The 13729-nt window shown below is 43.8% G+C and overlaps 1 protein-coding gene across 1 annotated transcript; it reads right to left on the reverse strand.

Moving 5' to 3' along the window:
• Positions 1-124: 124 nt before the first annotated feature.
• Positions 125-12476, reverse strand: nxpe3 (neurexophilin and PC-esterase domain family, member 3). Its single transcript, XM_014174328.2, has 6 exons — positions 12190-12476; positions 11063-11242; positions 5233-6014; positions 5015-5085; positions 2209-2430; positions 125-2108 (listed from the first exon to the last, which is right to left on the reverse strand). Exons 2-6 carry the CDS (start codon positions 11210-11212, stop codon positions 1558-1560), a joined length of 1776 nt encoding a protein of 591 aa, XP_014029803.2. The 5' UTR covers positions 11213-11242; positions 12190-12476; the 3' UTR covers positions 125-1557.
• Positions 12477-13729: the final 1253 nt, after the last annotated feature.

Below are 13729 nucleotides of genomic sequence, written 5' to 3' on the forward strand. Positions count from 1 at the left end.
ATAAGAACATTTGTTAATGTGGGGGGGGGGGGGCAGGAATGAAAGTACTTGTTCAACGAAGACTGGTCGTAAGTTCTTCTCGTGGACTAGCTAGCTAGTCAGACCTTATATCTTCCTTCATAAATAAATCACCAATCACTTTATTGCAATTGTTCAATGGGAGATATATTTGAATTGTGGCAAGTTAACAGTTATGGTAACTGGTAGAAAGTGAGGTAACACTTGGCAATAGCGAAGCTTGACAAACGGTAACATGTTAAAGCATTCCAGCTGTGGTGTATGGCATAGGCAATAATACTGCTGTAACCGTTAGCTACAAAATGGCATCACTTTGAGACTGCCTAACAAGTCTTAAAAGGGTAAACAGTTACATGATAAAAGTTATTCCTATATTTAAATAATGTCACATTTTGATGTAAACTGTTTCAGAAGTACTTGAAAAATAACACTGGATAAGAAGAATAAAGCCAGTTCTGGAGGAAGGCTGTCTGCTGGTTGATGACCTTGCCGTTTCCATCAGCATCTGATTCAGGCCTGTAAACTTCTTGATGGATGACAAAAACCAGCAGACAAAGTCCTCAAGGGTTACGTTTTTTGAACATCCTTGGATATGGAATACATAGGAAAGCACATGATTTGGTACAGAACTGAGTTAACAAATATTCATCTGTTAGGTTGTAGGCTAAATCGTGGCGACATGCCTTGGGCATTTCCTAGAGGCCCACACTAAACCAAACAGATTAATTTGACATGACAGAGCTGGATTCACATTGAGGTTTGTAACCATAAGCCCATTGTTTGGTATTATTTTCCTCATATTCACTTTTGTCAAAGTACCTTTGACACTTTGCTCCTGTTTCTGTATAACCAAACATATTTGATATTTAGAGTGAGAATTAATTAATGCAAGTCTAACGTACAGGATTTGGCAAATGTGTCATTTTCCATGCATTTGTTATACTGCATTTCCCACTCTCAATCTCCCCTACTGCACTGCAATAGCCTATATTTACTTATTGCACTCTATGGCAGCTGATATTCCATTCAAGTGTATTGAACAGAATTAGTTGAAATCTGCAGCTTTTTTTTTAACAATCTGTGGGTCACAATTCAATAACATGGCTGTTTCCCATAAAACAAAACACTGAATGTCAAACTATTGCATAAACCTTTTCACACACACATTTCTTTAAATAACCCTTTGAAACAAGAACCCTTTGAACTGTTGGCCATTCAACTTTAAATACAGCAGGTGGGGTCAAAATCAGTAATCTGTTCATAGTTGACTGATTCAATCAGTCCCGTTGTTTATCTCCCCATCTCTCCTGGTTTATTTGTGAGTGTGAGATGGTTCATAAAAACACTAGGTCACTTCACAACAGCGGATCCCATATACAGGAAGCAGGTACACAGCAGATAGGGCTTAGGCTACATCAGGCCATGCTCGCAGTAAACAGGTGAGCTTTGTGATTACACTATAAGTAACTCTTGTAAACATAACCACACTCCCCATCTCACACTAATTTTTAATCTTCCATACTCTTTTCCTTTCCCGGGCTAGCTCTTCTCTGGGCATACGTAAGAGAGGATAGTGTCAATCATGTTCTTGACAATGACTGGAGGCGGGTGGAGAGCATGGGGGAGGTTGTGAGCAAGGGTCATCTCCCAGGCATCCACCAGCAAGACATCCAGACCCCTGAACATGGCCCTGAGCACCCCGTCCAGCTGTGCTGAGAACCAGTCACTATTGTACAGGCTCACCTCCGGGTCCAGGGCTTGGAGGTTGGCTGAACGCACCACTATCAGGGTCCCCGGAGCCCGGTCCAGAAGCCGCACCACTGCCCGTCGAATGTGGCGTAGTCTGCGTATGTAGACCTCTACAGGGAAGGTGCTAAAATGGGCCCAAACGCTGAGGACCACCACGGTATCTGGGCCTCCCGCCAGGCCGTCCAGCTCGTTAGCTACATAGCGCATCTCACTGGCAATGACAGTGGAGAAGCGTATTGGAGGACCGTGACAGCGGTACCTCAGCAGGATGTTGTGGGTGCTGTCCACTGCCATGAAGGGCCCCACATTCCTAGGACTGTGAAGGTTGAACTCCTTCAGCTCTGTGATAAAGAGGAAGTTGGACAAACAGAACAGAGTTATGAAGCACACGAGACAGTGCACAGTGAGAGATGTCATTGGGCTTTAGCAGACAGCACTCACCTGGGACAAAGGCGTTGAGGTACTCAAACCACTGTCTAGCAGTGGAATCTCCATACATGTACACCACCTTGCCCTTCAGACACTGAGTAATGGCAGAGGAGTCGTTAAACTGATGCATTGCGACACCACCCAGCGCCCGCCATGACCCTTGGAAGTAATACCCAGAGGGAGTGACCCTGATAGGCTCCGCTCTCACACTGCTGCTCTCCATCTCTGGTTTGTCTGAAAGAGGAGCCAGCATGATGCGCTAGCTAACATAACCTTACAAGTACAGTGCCTTCAAAGTATTCATACCACTTCACTTATTCCAGATTTTGTTGCGTTACAGCCTAAATTCAAAATGGGGAGGGGGTTCTCACCCATTTACACGGGCGGCAGGTAGCCAGATGGTTAGAGCGTTGGACTTGTAACCGAAATGTTGCAAGATCCCCGAGCTGACATGGTAAAAATCTGTCGTTCTGCCCCTGAACAAGGCACTGTTCCTAGGCCGTCATTGAAAATAAGAATCTGTTCTTAACTGACTTTCCTAGTTAAATAAATGGTCAAATAGAACACACAATACCTAATAACGACAAAGTGAAAATGTTTATAGAAGTGCTTGCAAATGTATTGAAAATTAAATACAGAAACATCTCATAACATAAGTATTCACACCCTTTTGTCAATAAATGTTACAATCACCTTTGGCAGTGATTACAGCTGTGAGTCTTTCTGGGTAAGTCTCTAAGAGCTTTGCATACCTGGATTGTATAATATTTGCAGATTATTCTTTAAGAAATGTGATTTGTTGTTGATCATTGCTAGTCAACCATTTACAGGTCTTGCCATAGATTTCCAAGTAGATTTAAGTCAAAACTGTAACTCGGCCACTTGTGAACATTCATTGTCTTCTTGGTAAGCACCTCCAGGGTAGATCTGGCCTTGTTTTAGGTTATTGTCCTACCTAAAGGTGAATTAATCTCAGTGTCTGGTTGAAAGATGACTGAACCAGGTTTTCCTCTAGGATTGTGCCTGTGCTTAGCTCCACTCTGTTTATTTTTTATCCTGTAACTCCCCAATTACAACCATACCCATAACATGAAGCAGCCACCACTATGCTTGAAAATATGAAGATTGGTACTCAGTCATTTGTTGTAGTGGATTTGCCCCAAACATAACACTTTGTATTCAGGACACAAAGTGTATTGCTTTGCCATGTTTTTTGCAGTATTACTTTAGTGCCTTGTTGCAAACAGGATGCATGTGCATTCTTCCTTCTTCTCACTCAGTCATCTTCAGTTTTCTCCTATCACACCCATTAAACTCTGTAACTGTTTTCAAATTACCATTGGCCTCATGGTGAAATCCTCAAGTGGTTTCCTTCCTCTCTGGACAACTGAGTTAGGAAGGACGTCGGTATCTTTGTAGTGACTGGGTGTATTGATATACCATTCAAAGTGGTATTAATAACTTCACCATGCTGAAAGGGATTTTGAATGTCTGCTTTTTTTCCCTCCTTTCTTTTTTTTAACCCATCTACCAATGGGTGCCCTTCTTTATGCCAGGAATTAGAAAACCTCCCTGGACTTTGTGGTTGAATCTGTGTTTGAAATTCAGAGTGAGTCCATCTAACGTGTGCCTTGTTAAGCACATTTTTACTCCTGAACTTACTTAGGCTTTCCATAACAAAAGGGGTTGAATACTTATTGACTCAAGACATTTCAGCTTTTGATTTATTCATTTATAGACATTTCAACAAAAAAAACTAATTCCACTTCGACATTATCGTGTGTCAGCCAGTGACAAAAAAAATCTCAATTTAATCCATTTTAAATTCAGGCTGTAACACAACAAAATGTGGAAAAAGTCAAGGGGTGTGAATATTTTCTGAAGGCACTGTAGATTGATACAAAACACACACAAATACTGCATACCCACAAATCCAGTACAAAACTGACTATAAACTGGGTGGTTCGAGCACTGAATGCTGATTGGCTGACAGCCGTGGTATATCAGACCGTATACCATAGGTATGACAAAACATGTGTTTTTACTGCTCTAATTACATTGGTAACCAGTTTATAATAGCAATCAATTAGGCACCTCGGGGGTTTGTGGTATATGGCCAATATACCACGGTTAAAAGCTGTATCCAGGCACTCCACGTTGCGTCGTGGTTAAGAACAGTCCTTAGCCGTGGTGTATTGGTCATATACCACACCCTCTCTGGCCTTATTGCTTAAGCATACCATGCAATAGCATGCAGATCAAAAACAACAGTGTCCCAAAACATAGCCCTGGGGTACCCCTTGTCTGTCAATAGTCAGCTTGGATAGTCACACAAGGGGTTCCCAGGGCTCTGTGCTGGTGCAGCTCTTTTTCCTCATTTGCATGCACCCACTTGGTATGCTGGTTTTTCGTTACACTTTCCAACAAATCCTAAACCTCCCACCTAGCCAGCAGATCCGACCTGCTTTCTTATAGCTGCACTAGGGTCGGACAGCATTCCTGTGTATATTAAGACACTGCGGAGCCGGTGCAAGATATGGCTCAGAAAATGTACCAAGTAGTCATTCAATCTTCTTGGTGTAACAGTTGGGATAATGGGACAGTTCAGTGTACAATGCATTTCTCATCCCTGGATTGAGGTACGTTTTCTGAGCCATATCTTGCGCCGGGCTCCGCAGTGTCTTAATATACACAAGAATGCTGTCCGACCCTAGTGTAGCTGTAAGAAAGCGGGTCAGATCTGCTGGCTACCTCCCACCCTACAAACAAGCACAGGGATGCACACTGGCATGTGTGCAGCATCCCCTTGCTGTCTTACCTTTCTTCTCAGGCTGCACAATGACACTGTCAGACCCGGAAGCATGAACACGGACTTTGATGTTTACACCACTGAGAAAAATCAATGAGACTTATTTTGTTAAAAAAAATCATACACCCGAAACAAACCTTGTAATTGTACATGTTACTAACTAAGGCACAACTACTACATAGGTCTAACATACAGTCCTCACATACTCTCATCTACCACTCACTAACCTCTGGAAGAGCAGTGACTCTTTGTTTGTGAGCAGGTGTTTTTGGTAGCCTCCTTTGGCGTGGTTGATCCGTGTGTCACAGCTAAGCAGTTTTGGCTTGTAGCAGTACCATGGTTCACCTGTGTGGGGGTCCGTGTAATTGCACAGCGGCTGCCGGGTGGTTGGCAGGCACAGGTTGCACACAGTGGTCTCAGACAGGAATCCAGAGCGGAACAGACTCTTGAAGAAGACGCGGTCGGGATGTTCCTCTCGTAACCGACGCAGCACAGCAACTGCCTCACTAGGATGGACCAGTGTCACCTCTACCCGTACAGACCCCTCCCATAGTAAAGGGAACACGGCTGAGTAGAGCCCATTCCGGTGGTCCAGCACCTGTCCTGCAACACCCGCCCCCAACTCTGGGGAATGCAGCCGGGCCAGCAGGAAGTCCCCACCATGACGCTTGGGACGCCCCTGGAAGTCATGCATATGGACTAGCGCCTCTAGCTGATCTCCCACACGCCACTCTCTCCCACCCCCTCCTGGCAGGATCACAAACAGACTGTGTGCAGGGTCGCTGGTCTGCCGCAGGGGTCTAGGTGTCAGCCGAGGCTGAGGCTCTGGCCACGCGATGGACTCCAGGAGGTAACGCTGCTCCAGAGCCTCCTCGGCTGAGGGCTCCAGGCCCAGGTGGCCACAGTAGCTCCGGTTGTGATCCACAGGAGGTTGTTCCTCTGTGGTGAAGGCTGAATGGATGTGGCTCTGGAACTGGTAGAGTGTCGACACTGTTTGGCAGTTGAGCTTCTGCAGAGGAGAAGAGGAAAGGTCACCAAGAGGGAGGGTAGTAATGGAGGATGGTGATTAAAAGACACGCCCCCCTCAGAGAGAAACACAGCTGCATGTGAGCTCTCACATTTTTCAACATGTTTTTTTCAAACGGATAGATTTGGAGTTAGATAAACTTGGATTTTTCAGCAAGTACATATGCAGGATGCTACCCTCCACAGCATGGCCTTCGCTCCAGATCAAAACTCCAAACTAATTTTGACCAAAATTAACCGGACAGATTACTGCTTCCAAGGTTATTTTTCCAAGCTATACGGAGGGTGCTCTAGCAAACAAACAGCAGGGACCTGAGGACACCGTCAAACCTGGAACTGAGTGACTAGTGTTTGGTCTGATGCTATTTTGAAAGCCAAGAAGAAAAAGAAAAAAGGAAAAGTACATTACAATGACATATTTTACTTTATGGGGACTGAATGTGGAGTTAAGGCTGCCAAGTTTGCAAGGACAGACCAGATACAAATTCAATTAGCACTGAGGTGTGAAGTAAAAGGTGTTGAGGCCTTTGGGCCCAACAAGTGTCAGGAGTCTTTGAAGCGTCCTCTGAAGCCCCCTCCTGCTGTTCAAAGACCATACACTGGCATTTTCTACAAGAAATCTGCCTCCAGAAATAAAAGCTTCTCCCAAGTGGGTGTGACACCTACTCCCGTTGCCTGCTGCTTGGATTCCACCTGGCGATCTGTTCACCGTCTGCCCTTGCCTGTCTCCCCCTGTCTGGTACAGGTACCCCCACCACACTCACCCCTCTCTCCCGAGCTTTCACTCGCCACCAGCACTCACGCACTGTTGGTGCAAGTGACAATGAACTTACAATGGCTAGCCCCAAGTCGTTTTATATATATAAAAAAATCTTCTTCTTGTGCACTCCTGCATACTTTGTTGACTACAAACTTTCTTTACCCATCTGTGGGACAGACTGTTTGTTCCCACACTCGGGACTTTGACTCTATTGGTTACATTGACTTTTGGCCTCCCATCCTATTCTAACCACCTCTCGTCAGCTTTGTATTCATGTTACCTGATGAAATTGCTTTACAATATGATATTTTTGCCATGTGATGCACATCCAGATGTCATAAATCAACACTGCAGAGGTCTCCCTGTTCTATGCCGTGCCTTGATTGTATTACTGTTGATGATATCTGGAAATGTGCATGTACACCGTGGCCCATCTACTGTTGCTAGGCCCAATTCTGACTTGTGCTCTAATATCTGCTTCACTGATTTCTGCTCTCGTAAAAGTCTGGGTTTTCTGCACGTTAACACTAGAAGATTATTACCTAAAATGGATCCATTGAAAGTGTGGGTTCACAGCTCCAATCCAGATGTGTTGGTCATTACTGAGACGTGTTTTTTATTTAACCAGGCAAGTCAGTTAAGAACAAATTCTTATTCACAATGACGGCCTAGGAACAGTGGGTTAACTGCCTTGTTCAGGGGCAGAATGACTGATTTTTACCTTGTCAGCTCTGAGATTCGATCTAGCAACCTCTTGGTTACTGGCCAACACTCTAACCAAGGAAGGAAGAGTGTTTTGAATACTGATGTTAACCTTTCTGGTTATAACCTTGTTCGGCAAGACAGATCTTCCAAAGGTGGGGGAGTGGCAATCTTTACCAAGGATCACCTTCAGTGCTCGGTTGTCTCCACCAAGTCTGTACCCAAACAATTTCATTTACTGGTTTTAAGAACTAAACTTTCAAATAGCTCTTTGTTGACTGTTGCTGGGTGCTATCGTCCTCCATCAGCACTGGCCTGTACCCTAAGCTCTCTCCTGGCCCCTTACACTAAGTCTGAATTTGTCCTGCTTGGTGACCTAAACTGGGACCTGCTTAAACCACCTGACCAAGTCCTAAAGCAATGGGACTCCCTAAATCTTTCTCAGATTATTACCAATTCCACAAGGTATGACTCCAAACACAGAGAAAAGGCTACTCTCCTCGATATTATCCTCACATAATCCTGATAGGTAGCAGTCTGGTGTTTTCTGTAATGACCTTAGTGATCACTGTTTTACAGACTGTGTTTGTAATGGCTGCTCAGTGAAACGACCTGTCGTGATTTGTCATAGACGCATGCTAAAAAACTTTAATGAGCAAGCCTTCCTTCATGAACTGGCCACTGTAAAATGGTATAGAATCAGCTTGTCGAAGACACTTGAACCTTCTTTTTTTATATTTTCAGTGGTATTGTTAATAAACACGCCCCCATAATGAAAATGAGAATTAAAAACAGGTTCAGCGACTGGTTCGACCGTGATCTTGCGGAGTTACTCCACCTCAAGAATTGCATTTGGCTAAAGGCTCGGCACACGCATACTCAGGCTGACTGGCTATTGTTCAGGCAAATGAGAAATAAGCGCACTCAGGCTATCGGGAAGGCCAAAGTTAGTGACTTTAAGGAGCACTTCTCTCTCACTGGGTCAAACACCAGGAAGTTCTGGAAAATGGATAAAGATCTGGAGAATAAACCCTCCTCCTCACAGCTGCCCATGTCCCTTAATGTTGATGTGGTTGTTACTGACAAGAAGCACATGGCTGAGCTCTTTAATCACCACTTCATTAAGTCAGGATTCCTATTTGACTCAGCCATGCCTCCTTGCCCGTCCAACATTTCCTCATCTCCCACCCCTTCTAATGCGACTATCCCTGATGCTTCTCCCTCTTTTCCCCCTGCCCCGGTACAAAGTTTCTCCCTGCAGGAAGTCACTGAGTCCGAGGTGCTAAAGGAGCTCTTTAAATTTGACCCCCAAAAAACATCTGGGTCAGATGGTTTAGAGCCTTTCTTCTTTAAGGTTGCTGCCCCCATCATCGCCAAGCCTGTCTCTCCTTTCTGGGGACGTTCCCATTGCTTGGAAGGCAGCCACGGTCGGTCCTTTATTTAAAGGGGGAGATCAAGCTGATCCTAACTGTTATAGGCCTAATTCTATTTTTCCCTGTTATTCAAAAGTGTTGGGAAAACTTGTCAATAATCAACTGACTGGATTTCTTGATGTCTATAGTATTCTCTCGGGTCTGCAATCTGGTTTCCGCTCAGGTTATGGATGCGTCACTGCAACCTTAAAAGGTCCTCAATGATGTCACCATTGCCCTTGATTCAAAGCAATATTGTGCTGCTATTTTTATTGACTTGGCCAAAGCTTTTGATACGGTAGACCATTCCATTCTTGTGGGCCGGCTTAGGAGTATTAGTGTCTCTGAGGGGTCTTTGGGCTGGTTTGCTAACTACCTCTCTCAAAGAGTGCAGTGTATAAAGTTTGAAAATCTGCTGTCTCAGCCACTGCCTGTCACCAAGGGAGTACACCAAGGCTTGATCCTAGGCCCCACGCTCTTCTCAATTTACATCAACAACATAGCTCAGAGCAGTAGGAAGCTCTCTCATCCATTTATATGCAGATGATACTCAGCTGGCCCCTCCCTAGATTTTGTGTAAAATGCTCTAAAACAAAGCTTTCTTAGTGTCCAACAATCTTTCTCTACACCTCCAAAATAAAGTTAATGTGGTTTGGTAAGAAAAATGCCCCTCCACCCACAGGTGTCATTACTACCTCTGAGGGTTTAGAGCTTGAGGTAGTCACCTCATACAAGTACTTGGGAGTATGGCTAGACGGTGCACTGTCCTTCTCTCAGCACATATCAAAGCTGCAGGCTAAAGTTAAATCTAGACTTGGTTTCCTCTATTGTAGTCGCTCCTCTTTTACCCCAGCTGCCAAACCAACCCTGATTCAGATGACCATCCTACACATGCTAGATTATGGAGACATAATTTACAGATCAGAACGGTAAGGGTGCTCTCGAGCGCCTAGATGTTCTTTACCATTCGGCCATCAGATTTGCCACCAATGCTCCTTATAGGACACATCACTGCACTCTATACTCCTCTGTAAACTTGTCATCTCTGTAGACCCGTCACAAGACCCACTGGTTGATGCTTATTTATAAAACCCTCTTAGGCCTCATTCCCCCCTATCTGGGATATCTACTGCAGTCCTCATCCTCCACATTCAACACCCGTTCTGCCAGTCACATTCTGTTAAAGGTCCCCAAAGCACACACATCCCTGGGTCGCTCCTCTTTTCAGTTTGCTGCAGCTAGCGACTGGAACGAGCTGCAACAAACACTCAAACTGGACAGTTTTATCTCAATCTCTTCATTCAAAGACTCAATCATGGACACTCTTACTGACCGTTGTGGCTGCTTTGTGTGATGTATTGTTATCTCTACCTTCTTGCCCTTTGTGCTGTTGTCTGCGCCCAATAATGTTTGTACCATGTTTTGTGTTGCTACCATGTTGTGTTGTCACCTTGTTGTTATGTTGCTACCTTGCTGTGTTGTCATGTGTTGCTGCCTTGCTATGTTGTTGTCTTAGGTCTCTCTTGTTGTGATGCGTGTTTTGTCCATTATTTATATTGTATTTATTTTTTATCCCAGGCCCCCGTTCCCGCAGGAGGCCTTCTGCCTTTTGGTAGGCCGCCATCATTGTAAATAAGAATTTGTTCTTAACTGACTTTCCTAGTTAAATAAAAGGTTAAATTAAACAAATGTGGGAGAAAGGAAGAAACATCAAAGCACATCTCACTGCTGAAGTGGTTGTTCAGCTTATAGGCCTATTGCTGTTCCATTTTGTTGACATTGTCCTTAATATAATTGCTAATGATAAACAACAAATTCATCACAAAGGGGAAAAGGAGTTAAGAAACAATAGAGGAGGTAGTGAAAAGTAAGGGAGTTGCTGAGCTTTGACTGGATGGTTTCATACAAGGAAAACAACAGTTCTCTCTCTCTCTCTGCTCCACAATAGAGCTAGAGTTCCTTAAGGCCCAGCTGAAAAAACTAACTGAGCCCCTCCGCACTTAGAAATAGGGAAGACAGAGTTGTGGTGATCCTTCAGAATGCTTTGTCCAACCCCCACCAATCTGAACCCTTCTAACCTAGTGAACGTAAAGCCCCACCCCAACCCTTACTAGAGCAACTCCAACAAACATACCTTTCCCCCCTTCCCCTCCTCACCTCAAGAGTGTGAATGTTGCGCAACAGGAAGATGATTCCTGACAGGGCCAGCAAAAGGAAGATAGGCGTGTATTTGGACAGGTTCTTCCAAACAGTGCCTCCTTTCTGCCTCCCATGATCAGGCCCAGTCTCACGGTCTGCTGTCACCATGGCAACGGTGTCATGCCACTACCAGTCCCCCTGATATAAGCAAAGTCATAAAGGAGTCAGAAGCCAACAGAGGGAAAGTGTTAGCATTTACATAGAGCATGGAACCCTAGGTTAACAATTCAGATTTCCTGTTTTATGAAGCACTCACATTGACCTCACTTTTCATTATAATCAATCTACAGTCAGAAAGGGAAAACACTTGCTGAGTCATACATCACTGAAATGTTAGCTCTGGGGTGGAGAATCCAGGTTCGTTTGAGGGAATATCTTGGTATTCCAAAGTTCAGTACACTACTCAAACCTACTAGCCAGCAGTATAGCTCACAAAGCACTTTACAGTTACTACCGCTGCAGCAATGTCCCGCCAGTAAGTTAATACTTTGTTCAGGCAAAAATATCTGTATCACGAGTGTGCTGCTATATTCTAAGATTTGTAATCCACTTGTTCTTGTCACATGACTGGAAGTCGGTGAATTGATTTGTTGATGTTGCATATTCGGGAACAGCCAGAGCCATAGGACTGCTAACTATGTCTATACGGGGCAGACCATGCAATGATTTACCCTTATGAGTCCATGCTAACTGCAGTTGGCTACATACTCTAGCATTGGTACTAACCTACCACCAGTGTCCGTGGATCATTTTCCCCAAACACATTTATCAGTAAAAAAAATAGACAGTGATGTCAACAGATGGAGGGCAGAACGGGCTGTCCACTTTAGATGCAGTGTTTGCTCAGCTGCAAGTCATAGCTGTATAGAGGAACGAATATAATTAGTTGGAAATTTATTAACCACCAAGCTAACAATTGTAGTATTCTTAGCAGCTAACGCTAGCTAAATGTGTGTAGCCAATACGATTTCTGTGTTGGCTCTTCTAGCTAGCCAGCCAGCCAGCTAGCAAGCTTGCTTATGCTTGCTTGCTACTTGTACATGCACATATCTGACGTGAGATTGCGAAATATGGCAAATGCTTACTTAGTTGAACTGAAAGTTGCGTTGCTTGAGATGATCTCACTGTCACACGATGTGCCTTTGTGCGGCTCTGCCAAACATACCATTTGCTGTGATTATACCAATCATATTCATGTTCACCACTGCGCGTATCTGCTCATTGTGTCGTTTTACGAATCTGTCAGATTTCAGAACGAGATTCATCCCTTTAAATTTTTGATGAAAACCAACATCGCCTTCCGGAGAAATGCAGTTACCCCAAGCAGTGCTGTAGATATGATAGAACGTCACCTCACGATCATATCAGTACAAAGCCCTCCCCTTTTTGGCTAGGCTTAAAGCACATATACTGGAAATCAAGTGTAGACTGTTATTTTTTTATACCTTAGTGGTGGAGACCACATGTTTTTTTGTTCTGTGAATTTATTTGACCCAGTGAATTTATTTGACCGCTATTTTGGTTGTTAGAATATACAAATTATGCCGTTGCTTTTATCCATGTAAACTAAACTGTAGGTTGGCTGGCCTGCAATGGATGTTATTCAATTATGTATAACATTACTGACTGCTGATCTATCTGGGTTATACTGTCACCATGGGGCATCAGTGAAAAGGCAGAATGAGTGCTTTCACAGACGGACCCAGAAAGTGAAAGTTCCCGTTATATTGATTTAATTCTCACACAGAAAAGGAAACGAGGCACATTGGGCGATGGTTTAGATGGAGTTGGGGTAATATACGTTTGGTGTTTAAGGGGTTTGGAATTGGCCTGAGGAGGGTTGTGGTCTGTGAAAGGGAGATAGATACAAGAAGAAAAGGGACAGATAAAATAAATACAGATACATAAAGTAAGCATGACAGACAAGGAAGCGTCAGGTGACCAAAGATGGAGGGTAAAAAAAAACATGCTTAGACAGGGGTCGAAAGAAATTAAGGTTAAGGTTAGATTAACGCCTCGATCACACCAACAGTGATTTGCATTTCGGTACACCAAAAGTACATTGATTTCCAGTAGAACGCTGCGTTTGCCTTGCAGCGTTGCGGAGGCAGTTGCAGTGCGTTCTGTGTGGTGCATATGTTGGGATTTATCGAACGTATTCGTCAAACTGTATGTGTAGACGGCTTGACAGAAATGGTAGCAGAAGGTGAATGTTGAACCTTTCCACACATATCCAGATGATGCTACTGTAGGTACCGTACCATTTTGCCCAAAAACAATGTCGGTGTGATCGAGGCTTGTTAGGTTTAGGTATACAAGTGACTTCAGAAAGTATTCACACCCCTTGACTTTTCCACATTTTGTTGTGTTACAGCCTTAATTTAAAATGGATTAAATTGAGATTTTGTGTCAATGGCCTACACACAATACCCCATAATGTCAAAGTGGAATTGTTTGTAGAAATGTTTACAAATTAATACAAAATGAAAAGCTGAAATGTCTTGAGTCAATAAGTATTGCACCCCTTTGTTATGGCAAGCCTAAATAAGTTCAGGAGTAAAAAATGTGCTTAACAAGTCACATATATTACATGAACTTATTCTGTGTGAAATAAGTGTTTAACAT

The sequence above is a fragment of the Salmo salar genome, chromosome ssa25, assembly GCF_905237065.1.
Source record: "Salmo salar chromosome ssa25, Ssal_v3.1, whole genome shotgun sequence".
Taxonomy (NCBI): Eukaryota; Metazoa; Chordata; class Actinopteri; order Salmoniformes; family Salmonidae; genus Salmo; species Salmo salar.

What these genes read in the sequence shown, in the direction of transcription:
- nxpe3 (XM_014174328.2), bottom strand. Translation starts at nt 11,212, where the DNA reads ATGGTGACAGCAGACCGTGAGACTGGGCCTGATCATGGGAGGCAGAAA. An exon ending in TGTGCAGCCTGAGAAGAAAG is followed by an intron (nt 2,431 to 5,014) that starts GTAAGACAGCAA and finishes CTCCTCTTTCAG; the next exon opens with ACAAACCAGAGATGGAGAGC. An exon ending in CCTCAACGCCTTTGTCCCAG is followed by an intron (nt 2,109 to 2,208) that starts GTGAGTGCTGTC and finishes TCTTTATCACAG; the next exon opens with AGCTGAAGGAGTTCAACCTT.